At 33.4% G+C, this 12,639-nt stretch overlaps 1 protein-coding gene across 1 annotated transcript; it reads left to right on the top strand.

The window, feature by feature from the left end:
- Positions 1-7,392: 7,392 nt before the first annotated feature.
- On the top strand, positions 7,393-12,087 carry LOC108997582 (lipid phosphate phosphatase epsilon 2, chloroplastic-like). Its single transcript, XM_018973934.2, has 4 exons — positions 7,393-7,929; positions 9,234-9,459; positions 10,212-10,285; positions 11,457-12,087. Exons 1-4 carry the CDS (start codon positions 7,594-7,596, stop codon positions 11,685-11,687), a joined length of 867 nt encoding a protein of 288 aa, XP_018829479.1. The 5' UTR covers positions 7,393-7,593; the 3' UTR covers positions 11,688-12,087.
- The last annotated feature ends 552 nt before the right edge of the window (positions 12,088-12,639 follow it).

Below are 12,639 nucleotides of genomic sequence, written 5' to 3'. Positions count from 1 at the left end.
TTCATAATTTAATATAATTTTATAATTAGATTTATTTTATAATAAAAATAATTTTATAATTTGATAAACCACATCAAATCACTTCAATTTGTAAGATTATTTTTATGTAATTTCTTTATGGTTAGAATATTTTCCATGTTGTTTTGGATGTGTTTTCATAATAGTTTATATATAAAATTATATTTTAAAATAATAATTTATAATAATCTAATCTAAGGTTTAAAAATAATTAACAATTTGAAAAAAATGAAAAAAAAATAATAAAATAAAAGTTAAAATATGTATATTAGTCGAAATCAGAAATATCGGCCGATACCAACCGATATAGCCAAAATTTTGATTGGTACGAAATTATATCATTCTCTGTACCGACTATCAAGCCGATACGGCATATTTCAACCATACCTGTCGATACGAAACGAAATTCAAAATCTTGATCTAAAGGCCAATTTTTTTCATAGATTTTTTTTTTTATATTCTTAAGTATGTTAATAAAATTCACAATATTATTAAAAAAATATTTTCTTAATTATTAAATAAATAAAAAAATTGTCGAGATCCAACTCTCGGTAGCTCTTTCATTCTGACCTACACACAGATACGTCTGAAATTCTATCCAAGATGGAATACTCACTTATACCATGTCCGTTACTATTCCGACTGTTCTAGTTGTTTACGAAATGTCGAGACAGAACGGATTTTAAAACCTTACGAGGGACATCTAAAGGAGAAGGAATCGACGGGTCCAAGAGTGAGTAAGGCTACGGGAGTTTCTCCAAGAATAGACGGCAAGGGCAGTGGAAGGACGACAACACAGTGGGAGGAGAGAAAGGGAGGCGACTAGAGTATTGTGTTCGTAAGGCATTGAGTCTCAATGAGTCTGAGTCTGAGTCTGAGTCTGAGTGTGAGGGACGATAGTGGAGAGAAAACAGCACGGCGGGAGAAGAGATAAGAGAACAATAAGTACTGGATCATACTCACCATCCACTAGTAAGATTCGTGCAAGGATTTATTCATAAAATAAAGAAATTGCTTGTACAGAGATAAGAGATCCTTGCCAAAAAAATGTTATTGCTTGTACAGATATCTTTTCAAATAAAGTTATGGTAGTTTTGTTTAATCTAATACGTCAATAATAAAACTCTTTTATTTAATTCATAATTCTATAAATATATAAAATTCCCCCCCAAAATTTATAACCTCTTACGCTCTCTAAAGTTTTCTGAAATCTTAATATATTTAGAAAGGTCTCTCTTCACTTTTTCTCATATAGTCTCAAAATTTTTTATAATTTCCATGTTGTCTATTTTCATGGATGTGACCTCACCAAAATTAAATTAAAACTAAGTTTAGAAAAAATAATAAATTTATTAATATGCATCTCAAAATTCTTTGTTATATAATATTAGACTTCTTAATATAGAATCCAAAGTGAAAATATAAGTAAAATCATTTAATGTTGATGATCTATATGAAAAATAGTTTGAAGACTTTATCCTCTAGACTTTATTAAGTAAAAAAAAAAAAAAAAGTCTCAATTATGGCATTATATGTGTAATGTGACACTATAATATCTAGATTTTACATGAAACTTGATAAACTATCTTGCATACTAAAATGAAATTTGACTTTCTAAAAAATCACTTGATAATTTCTATGAGGAAAATAAATTTTAAATATTTTCTTCCAAAAAATATAATAACGGATTAATATTATTCCATGAAACGTATATTAAGTTGTGTTTTATTTCTTCGTATTGTATGTAGTAAATTATCGAGATTTAATTTTATATATAATTATATTTTTATAACTTTTTAATCTTTTTTTATTTTACATAAATGTGTCCGCGGTAGAAAAGTTGGCCCTCCAAAAAAAAAACCACCATTGAATGTATCAAAATAAGCGACATTAGCATGTAAACTTTATTGTATAAAATCTTTGTATGTGTCTGTCTAGTACTTCTTTTGTAGATTTAGATGAGATTTTTAATGAAAACCTATACACGTTAACAATATTGTTGCGAACGGTAAAAGACTTACATACCTTCAAACGAATTATGGCATGTTTTTTATCATTTGTGATTTTAAATTTTTTTTGGATTAAGAAAAAAATTATGGCATGCTGTTAGGTTTTGTTTATTGAGTTTAACAAGTAAGGTTCATACCCACGTATGCGGGCGCGCGTGGGGTCACCCCTTCCCCACACTCCGCCCTCACATATGCAGAGAGTGATATTAGATTTATTCACGAGATAATACAATAGTCTTATTTGAACAATAATATACAATCTTGTGAACAGTCTAATAAATTATAATATATATATTTATATATATATAATTTATAAGGTTTATAAATGTGTCTTCCATGCTAGGCAGGGACCCAACTGCCCAACCCTATTAATAAGCAGTAATTTTAGCATCTAAAAAAACTGTTTTATATATAAATTATCAAATCATTTTTTAAAAGAATACTTCTACTTACAAGTCTCAGAAGATACACGATCAAAGATATGACAAAATTAGGTTTATAAAGTTTGAAAATGATGCTCACTTGAGAGGAGCACAGTTGGCTAATTAAAGTCTTTGGGTAGTTTACCCAAAGACTTTGGGGCAATTGACCCACAGAGTGTAAGTGTCTTGGAGAGACCTTTTGTTGAAGAAGAAATCTACAAGGTCATTTCTGGTATGGCTAAGGATAAAGCACCGGGTCCGGATGGTTTTTCAATGGGGTTTTTTCAAACTTGTTGGGACATAGTCAAAGGTGATGTTTTGCAGGTTTTTCATGAATTTCACTCTTGTCAAAAGTTTGAAAAATCTCTTAATGCGACTTTCATTGCTCTCATTCCTAAGAAACAGGGAGCATCAACTATTGAGGACTTTCGTCCAATAAGTCTCATTAGTAGCATTTATAAGATCATTTCAAAGGTTCTTGCTAACCGGCTTAGTATGGTGCTGGAACCTATTATTTCCAAGTCTCAAAACGCATTTATTCGAGGGAGACAGATTCTTGATTCGGTACTCATTACAAATGAATGTTTGGATCACAGACTACGGGGGGGAGGTTCAGGTGTTCTTTGCAAGCTTAACATGGAAAAGACATATGATCATGTGAATTGGGAATTCCTTCTATATCTTCTTAAGAGGTGTGGTTTTGGAGGTAGGTGGATTTCATGGATGAGGCATTGTATTTCAACCGCCCAGTTCTCAGTTTTAGTTAATGGCACACCTGCTGGTTTTTTTGATAGTTCGCGGGGATTGCGGCAGGGAGATCCTCTTTCTCCCCTTTTATTTGTTATAGTTATGGAGGCTTTAAGCAGGATGGTACAGGCTGCTGTTGGGGGAGGTTACTTGTCTGGTTTTCAGGTGGGTAATGGCTCAAGTGGTTCTGTTATCATCTCACATCTTCTTTTCGCAGATGACACTCTAGTCTTCTGCGAAGCGGATAATAGTCAGATCCAAACTTTGCGAGCACTGTTACTCTGTTTTGAAGCAGTGTCAGGGCTTAAGGTGAACCTTGGCAAGTCTGAGATGGTTCCTGTGGGTGCGGTTTCTAATATCCATAGTTTAGCACGCCTTCTGGATTGTAAGGTGTCTTCTTTCCCAATGCAATATTTGGGACTTCCGTTGGGTGCAACTTTCAAGAATAGAGCTGTATGGGACGGAGTGGTGGAGAAGGTAGAGAAAAGGTTGGCTGGTTGGAAAAGGGTGTATTTATCAAAAGGGGGCCGCCTCACTCTTATTAAGAGTACTCTCACTAATCTCTCCACATATTTTTTATCTTTGTTTCCTATGCCTGCAGGGGTGTTGAACAGAATGGAAAAACTCTTTAGGGCTTTTTTATGGGGAGGTTTGGGAGAGGAAAGGAAACTTCATCTAGTTAGATGGAGTACAGTTTGTGCCTCAGTTGTGAATGGGGGGTTGGGAGTGTGTAACTTGAGAACCTTTAATAAAGCTCTTTTGGGGAAATGGCTTTGGAGATATCACTTAGAGGGGGGATCATTGTGGAAGGAAATTATTGACGCTAGATATGGTGTCACTGGGGGTGGTTGGTGTTCCAATGAAGTGAGAGGGGGCTATGGTGTGGGTTTATGGAAGTTTATAAGGAAAGGGTGGCCATGCTTTGCAAATCATATACGCTTTGTAGTTGGTGAGGGTAATCGAATCAGTTTCTGGAGGGACGTGTGGTGTGGAGATCGAGCATTAGAAAGGGCTTTTCCAGGATTATATCGTATTGCAGTTAACAGGGAGGTTTCAGTGGCGGATGTGCGACTACTTTCTCATGGCTCGTACCAATGGAATATTCTTTTTATTAGAAATTTTCATGATTGGGAATTACCTATTGTTTCAAACTTTTTCAGCCTACTACATTCCATGGGGACTTCTATAGCACAGCGAGATAGATTGAAGTGGAGGTCTAATAATCACAAGACATGTACTGTTAAGGCGTATTATAATATCTTGACATTACAAGAGCGTACTCCATTCCCTTGGAAGAAGATTTGGCGGTCCCATGTGCCTTCTAAAGTAGTTTTTTTTGTTTGGACTGCCGCTCTTGGGAAGATATTGACTACGGACAACCTGAGGAAGAGAGGATGTATAGTAATGGATTGGTGTTACATGTGTAAAAAGAATGGAGAATCTATGGACCACCTTTTATTGCATTGTGAGGTAACAAAGGTGTTGTGGGATGAGATCTTTCATAGGGTTGAAGTTGCTTGGGTTATGCCTATGAGAGTAGTGGACTTGTTGGGTTGTTGGAGAAAGCTGTACGGTTGTCATCAAGTGGCAGCGCTATGGAAGATGATTCCGTCATGCATCATGTGGTGCATTTGGACGGAAAAGAATGCGCGTTGCTTTGAAGACAAGGAACGCACAATGGCCGAGATGAAGAATTTTCTGTTACACACTTTAATGTGCTGGTTTTCTGCTATTGTATTGCATGGGGACGATGTTCATGATTTTTTGTCTTTAATTTATTGCTCTTAGAATGTATTTGGGTGTTCTTCTGTATACTCCCTGTGTACATAGGCTATGCCTCTTTCATTCATATATATAATATTGATCTCTTACTTATCAAAAAAAAAAAAGTCTTTGGGTAGTTGAATTGATAGTAAAAGAGGAGAGAAGATCAGGAGAGGAGAGAAAATGTCTTTTGTTGTGAAACACAAACCATATTCTTTGGTCGGTGATGTCTAACCTCAAAATTTTCGTGACTTATACGGTCCACCAGGTTCAAGTATAACAAAGACTGGAACGAGAAATGTTACACAATCTCTCAACTTTTCACATATTATATTTTTTAAAATTTTTAAATTTTTTTAAATTTTTTTTTTTGAGTTTATTCTTTTTAAACTAATTCAATTATTCTATTCATTATTCATTTATTAAATATTTGATGAAAAAAATAAAAATTAAAAAAAATATGATATGTACAGATTGTATGAATAGTAAGAAATTATGTAGATTTTTTCTTTATGTCTATGATTTGCATCTATTGTTTTGCAAACTCAATAAAGTAGAGCCCCTTTTATTTATATTGCTGAGACCCAAAACTATACAATCTCTCTACCAATGACCCAACCTCTACAAAATGTTTTCTTCTTCTTCGCATTTAGCACGGTTGATTCGAGGCATCATCCTTTCAGACTCTAGGTGACAAAATGCTCTGCCCCCTTTTTCCTTTTATCTTTTAACTTGGTTTCGGCAATCCAGTAGGTTTGTACAAAATGGCATATGATCGTATTCAATAATCATATTTTGTAAAATTATGCATGTCATCGTAATATCATTGAGTTTGTTAATACGAAAAAATCACTCCGGTTTACGAACTATTGTAAATTGTGCTTGAAGCACGTCAAAAGCACATTCCATACAAAAAAATATGATCGTCAAAAAAATACGTCCATATGAAAAATATGACCATTTCATAATCGTACGTCTATTAAAAAAATATGATCATTAAAGAAATTTTAAGTAGAAATAAGTATAGTGCTTTAATGATTATGTATTTAAATATTAATTTCAGTTTAAAATTAGACCAAACTAGCCTAAGTTTCAAACAAGACCTAACTAGCCGGAATAGAGTGCTATAACACACAAGTCAAGAACGAACATTTGACTTTTGGGTTCTTTGGAGTGACTTTGGACTCTGGAGCTCTATAGCCTCTATCCCCAGTGCCCCCACAAGCCGAAAACCAAAGAACTTTAATAGGTCAGTATGCCCATTTTCTTTTAAAATTTTTCTTTTCTCTATCAATATCAGAGTATTGGTTTTGGATTAATTAAATATTTTTTATTTTTAAATTTAATAAATATTATTCATATTTACTTCACGTTAAATTAACTAAATTATTTTTATCTAAATTATAAACTACAGTAAATCTATTCTTCTTTTCAAATATGAAAAAAACTATAACAAATCTAAAAATATTTTTTGAGATTATTATATTATAGATATGAAATTTTTATTCATATAAGATTTTATCATCTATATACATATGAGATTATTATAGTATAGATTGTTAGATTGTGAAAATAAAAATAAATATGATTTGTTGGAGATTATTGAAGATTATTAAAATAAAATAAAAATTAATTAAAAAATATAAATAATAAAAAATAATAATATTTTATTATTATAGAGAGTGTGATGACTAATTCAATATAACTTCAAGTTTTGAATGATTAGTTAAAGATGAAAAGTTACATATGAATCAAAATTTAAAGAATAAGATGACCAATCAAATGCTAATGCTCTTAGCTTATATGATTACCAAATCAATTTCAAACATGTATGGTATTTTATCCAAAAAAAATTACATCATGTTCAAATCTATAATGGATTATCGTACAAGTATTTTATTTTTATTTTAAATTTGTTTATCATATTTATCCTAAATAGAAGAAAAAAAAGTACACAAAGTTACCAAAAATCTAAGTTATTACATTTTCAGCTTGGCTTGGCCACCAAAGTAAATTGCTGGTTTTGTAAATTAAAAGAATTATTTTTTTATATAAGTCATAAATTTATCTATTTTTTTTAAAAAATACGAGATATTTATGCATTATTCTATGACTAGTTAGAAAATAGTGGTCCACAATAGATAATCCATGTGAGTCATGTTGGGGAACGACAAGGCTCCATCGTTAATTGGATGGACGGTGCAAATTAAAAAAAAAAGTATATATAATAACTTGGGGATGCAAAATAAAATTACCCAAAAATCTACTCAAAATGTTCTCATAAAATCCAAATAATGTTATAGAAATACAACTTTTTTTATGAGCAAAAATAAAAATAAAAAATAATTATATGAATTTACACAAATATGCCATATGGAGCCCCAAAGACCAAAGAAAAAAGAAAAGAAAAAAAGACGTATTTTTTTCAGGTTTGGATCATGGCCAGGCATTGAAGAATCCAAAATCGGAGTCTGATGCCTATTTGGAATCTTCTCAACCAATCACCGTAACAACCATTTGCCCCCACACGTTACTGACACAACCGTCTTCTTAAATGGCTGTTTACTTGTCCCATCCTCTCTTTGCCTGCGCCGAGTTCTCTTCCTCAGTCCACCTTTTCCCACTGTAGAGCAATGTCATCAACCCCCAATGTTTTGTACCGCCCACCCTTCCAAGATCTTTCCAGTTTTCGTACTAAGCTCAAGTATATAAATTCTGCATTCCCCGTCGGTTTATCTGTGTCAAAATCGGGTTCCTTTGGTGGGTTTGTCTCGAGCAAAAGTTTTTGTGATAGAAATAGATTCAAGGGTACGAACCCCATGACTGAATTGATTAAAGTTTCTGCTTTCAAAGGTGGTGACCATGATGAAGGTATTAGCGTGCTTTCTCAGGAAACTATAGCAGATGGGTCGTCTAGGTTTCCTCAGGAGTTTATGGCTGATGGGCTGGAACCTACTCTTAATCGAATGGTGGGTGTTTCTATACTATCTTAGTCATGGCGTTTTCTTTTTAATGTTGTTGTTGTTAATGTGTTTCTGTGTAGTGTCAATGATAAGAGTTCTGATTTCTATTGATTTGGTGGAAATATTTTCTGATAATTGAATGAAAAAAAAAAAATGTTCTTGAATTTTGTTGGCCCTTTGAAGCTTACAAGGTCTCTACTTTCACTTTTAGCTTTAGTTCAATTAACACTATTCTGAAAATGAATATGCATATTCTATGTTATTTTTGGCCTGAGATAGCTAGACTCGAGAAATATATTGGGTATGGTTGGAGCTAAATGCAAGGGAGAGAATTTCCTACTTCCTAGTGTCTATTATGATTCAGTTTGCAGAATTCTTGGTGATCATGACACCATATTACTCTTTTTCCTATAGGTAAGAAAAGTCTTATTGAGGACAAGTAAGAATGCATAGCCCAAGTACACATGAAGTATACAAATGCAGAAACCTAGCTACAAGTCAAGAACTAGAAAAAGAAACAAGGAAATCATGGACACTAGTTCCATTAAATACAGTGTCCGAAGCCCAAAGAAATAAGGTCTTAAAGAAAAAACATCCAAATTCATCCATTGAGCGTTCCTTATCTTCAAAACACCAGCCATTCCGCTCGAGCCAAATACACCACATTTAAGGGATCATGTTCCAGACGGTGGCAATTTGAAAGTTCCACCACCCTCCTAGGCATCATCCACGCCACTCCAATTGTGAATGTGCACCCTTATAGGCAATTGTGAATTATTTACCATCCCTTAGGAATTGTTATTTCGTTTTGGGCTCCTTTAAGCACCCTTCTTAGTAGCACCTGGTTTAAGTATGTGGAATACTTAGATAGTTGGATGCTAACCAAATTTTTTATTGCATAAAGGCGATGGATTCTGTTACAGAAATCTTCTTCTCATGATATTTTCTGGATATTGTTAACCTCTCATATCTTTAATCTCATCTAGCATTCTTTTTATTCCTATTGGACTTTTCTGTAGTGTGAAATTTGTGCTCATTGATGACTTTATTTCACTCCATTGTTCCATGTCCTTGTCTCTACATGATTAAGAATAAAATTGATAAAAGGAAACTCCTTTGATCCTTTTTAATAGCATGGGATTTAGCTGAAAAAAGAGATTAAACTTAGTTTTGCAGAAATCCAGGAATGTATGAGTAGTATACTTCTACAGATTCTATGTTTTTCAGTCTTATAACTTTTAAGGTGAAGTAGGTGAGAAAGAGCAATTTTTCTTTTACCCGACTTAATATCTTAGGTTCTGTTGTTTCAGAGCAAGTGGCTTGTAGCTGCTCTTTTTGGTGGTGTCATTCTTTTGAGGCATGATTCAGAAGCTTTGTGGGCTGCTATGGGGTCGGTTGTAAATTCTGCATTTTCGTTGGTACTCAAACAGATTCTAAACCAAGAGCGCCCTGTTTCTACATTGAGATCTGACCCTGGGATGCCATCTTCACATGCACAATCCATCTTCTTCACTGTTGGGTTTTCTATTCTGTCAAGTAATTTCTCCCATTCTCTATTTACCTCATCATCTCTTATGAATGGAAATCTCTTTACAAATGGAAATCACATTTTTAAGTTATTATATATCCTCATGAACATTGTTTTGTATTGATAAATGCTTGGAAAATGTTTGATCTGATTTTATAATGCATGAGGGCTTGCAGTGCTTTCTAAAATGTATGCTGCATCCTCCTTAAATTGCAAAGACTAATATTATCAACCCATTCTACTGCTGGCAGGCTAACATACTGTGTAGAATATCCTCTTATTTTCTCCACTTAAGACTTTGAAATGTGAACTACACAATAGGTTCATGGTTTTTCTTGATGGGTTGTTATAGTAACTATAAAGTTGCCTGTGGAAGAATCCAACATCTGTGCATTCCCCGAATTAATGTTCTTTCTTTTTGTTTTTCATTTTTTTGTGTTCTCTCTCTTGCTCTTTAACCATCATTTCTGGTGATGCTCTATCATCTGCATGACCACATTTTTTAAGCTGTTCCATCAACTAGTATTCAGAAGAAATTAAAATTATTTTGTTTATTTGAAATGCTTAACGTAATTTAGAGATTTAAAATCTCAATTTCTTGTTTCTGATTCTTGCATGTGCATTTAAAGAGAGAGAGAGAAGTGGTTACCTTGTGCTTTGAAGTGATAAATGTATAGCTTCCTTGTTTTTATTACCAAAATATCAATGTGTTGGCTCTATTGTTGATATTTAATCGTTGTTTTTCTGCATTCTGTTGCAGTTGTGGAATGGCTTGGGATAAATGACTTTACAGTAATCATCAGCGTTCTTGTCTTGGCTTTTGGTTCATATCTTGTAAGTATCCCTGTGTGGATCTTATGAGTCAAGTGCAGCATATAATACATGTGTTTAGCTTAGCTTTCATAGGTGAATCTTGATATTCCAGAAAATTAATAATAGGTCCAATGCTAATCTGGTACATTTCTTTCCACTCTTTTGTTTAATCTACTGAACAATGCAGAAATTAGAGGCCAGCATAGTAATGATCATAAGTACAGTTATCCTAGCAAAGATTCTCTGGTTAATTCTATACCGATCCTCATAATTCCCCAAATTTTGGAACTATAAATCAGATCAGCTTTATTTCCCGAAATTTTGTGAATATGGGCTGTAAAGAAGAAAGAATGGAAGGAAGAATAAAACGCTATTGTGTATCGCCACATATTGTGTATAGTGTTCTAGTAGCCTGTAACTTATTGGTAAGTGTTGTCTACAGTTTAGACTTATTCCCAACACTTTCATGATGATTGGTGCTATATTCATTTGTGTGCCATGTGCTAGTAGGTTTATTCTTTCCAAATTAACTCTTGAGTGCTTTATCTTTTCTTGGTCAGAATCTCTCAAAGTCTATAATGCTTCAAGCGTTCAATTGAAAAAAATAGAACATTTTAATTAATTTCTGTCTGGAACATATTATATAAATGCATGTAGAGAAATTTTGGTGCAGAAAGTAGGAGGGCAACAACTTTTCACATGATTATCACATCAATAGATGGTATGAAGAAAACTAGTACCTTTGATTCATAGACTAATGAACAACTATGTTTTTGAAAAGAGGATTTCTTTTGTTTTCCAGCTGTAAGTCATGGATTAGAATTTAGAATAAATTTGCATCGTGACTTATCATAAGTGAGTAATTGAGCAAGTAAATATTGTTATTAGTATTGATTGGCATAAAATTATTGGAAACAAAATTTCTGCTGAGCACTTGTGGATCCAGGAAGGATTGAAGGGGGGGAAGTAGAGAAAAAAGGAAGAAATTGTTGCTACTACCTTGTAGTCGATAAAATTGTAGACTTAAAGAAGTGAAGGATCTTAGCATAAAAGCCCTTCCTATTGCAAGTTTCATGGTTTGGTATATGACATTTTTCTTCTGACCCAGAATCAGTGATTGAATTTAGTTAGTCTATGTACTTGATATTGGATGGGAAAACTATGCTTATTTCTGTGTCATTGTTGTTTGCAGACATGGCTGCGGGTCTCGCAACAATTCCACACAGTTAGCCAAGTTGTTGTGGGTGCAGTCTTGGGATCCATCTTCTGTATTTTGTGGTTATGGTCTTGGGATGCTTTTGTTCTACAAGCATTTGATTCCAGTTTATGGGTTCGAATAGTTGTTGTTCTGGTAGCTGTTGGGTTTTGCCTAGGTTTTCTTGTACATGTAGTTCGTAATTGGTTTCGGGATGAAATTCTCTAATTAAAATGACAAAAAAAAAATATTACTTGAAACCAAGATGCATTATTTTACCCTGGGGTTTCTTGTATACGTAGTTCATTATTTTGGTTTCAGGATGAACCATGCAAGCTCAAACAAATGTTGCACATCATACAATAAAGGCCTTTGCCTTATATGTTACAAATCAGATAGTAGCAGCAGGAGTAATAACTCTGGGCTGCGAAGTCACACTTTTCAAAAATCTTCAGATTGTACAGCAGGTTAGTTGTCTCATTCGTGGTTAAGAGAACTTGAAATTAGGCTGCTGTGAATGGTATTTTCCTTTTCTTGTAATTTCAATGAATTAGGCATTGTATAAATGTATGAGCAGATCAATTGTTTTGGATGTCAGTTATATAATTTGTTAACTTCAATTACAAAAGCACTCTGTAATCCAAGTTGTGGCTGCCCCAACACCCCCCATCTTTTACTTTTAATGACTTTTATGCTACTTGCCGTAGTTTGTAACTAGATTTTTTCTTGTGTACTTTTTGTGTACTTGGACATTGCCTTTTTACGTAGATTAATAAAACTTCTTGCTTAAAAAAAGAAAAAAAAAAAAAAAACTCCCCATCTTTTCTAGTGATTCCATGGTAACCAAATCATTACCCTCAGGAAAATACTGAAAGAGAAAAGATATTTATAATCGTAAATTGTGCAATAACTGCGTAATCGTTTTGAAAAAAATGAATAAAACATGAGATTTATTTGAAAAAAAATTAATTTTGTAATAATAGATCTTATTTTTTTTTCAAAACGATTATGCGGCGTTTACGTACTTCACGATTATATGTAGAATTACTCAAAAAACTATAAGCTACAAACTCCTGGACAAAAAAAATGGTTAAACCAATGACATTGAGCAGCATCTAATACCCTTCACATGGTCCCACCAATCTAAGACCTCTCTTGAAGATCCCTTCGAGAACAGAAC

Source organism: Juglans regia, chromosome 12, assembly GCF_001411555.2.
Source record: "Juglans regia cultivar Chandler chromosome 12, Walnut 2.0, whole genome shotgun sequence".
Classification (NCBI taxonomy): Eukaryota; Viridiplantae; Streptophyta; class Magnoliopsida; order Fagales; family Juglandaceae; genus Juglans; species Juglans regia.
This window is presented reverse-complemented; position numbering and strand designations above follow the sequence as displayed.

Bases quoted from the DNA above. Each gene is read 5' to 3' on its own strand.
- LOC108997582 (XM_018973934.2), top strand. From the start codon at position 7,594: ATGTCATCAACCCCCAATGTTTTGTACCGCCCACCCTTCCAAGATCTT. The intron at 7,930-9,233 runs GTGGGTGTTTCT...CTGTTGTTTCAG, and splicing joins AACCTACTCTTAATCGAATG to AGCAAGTGGCTTGTAGCTGC. The intron at 10,286-11,456 runs GTAAGTATCCCT...TGTTGTTTGCAG, and splicing joins TGGCTTTTGGTTCATATCTT to ACATGGCTGCGGGTCTCGCA.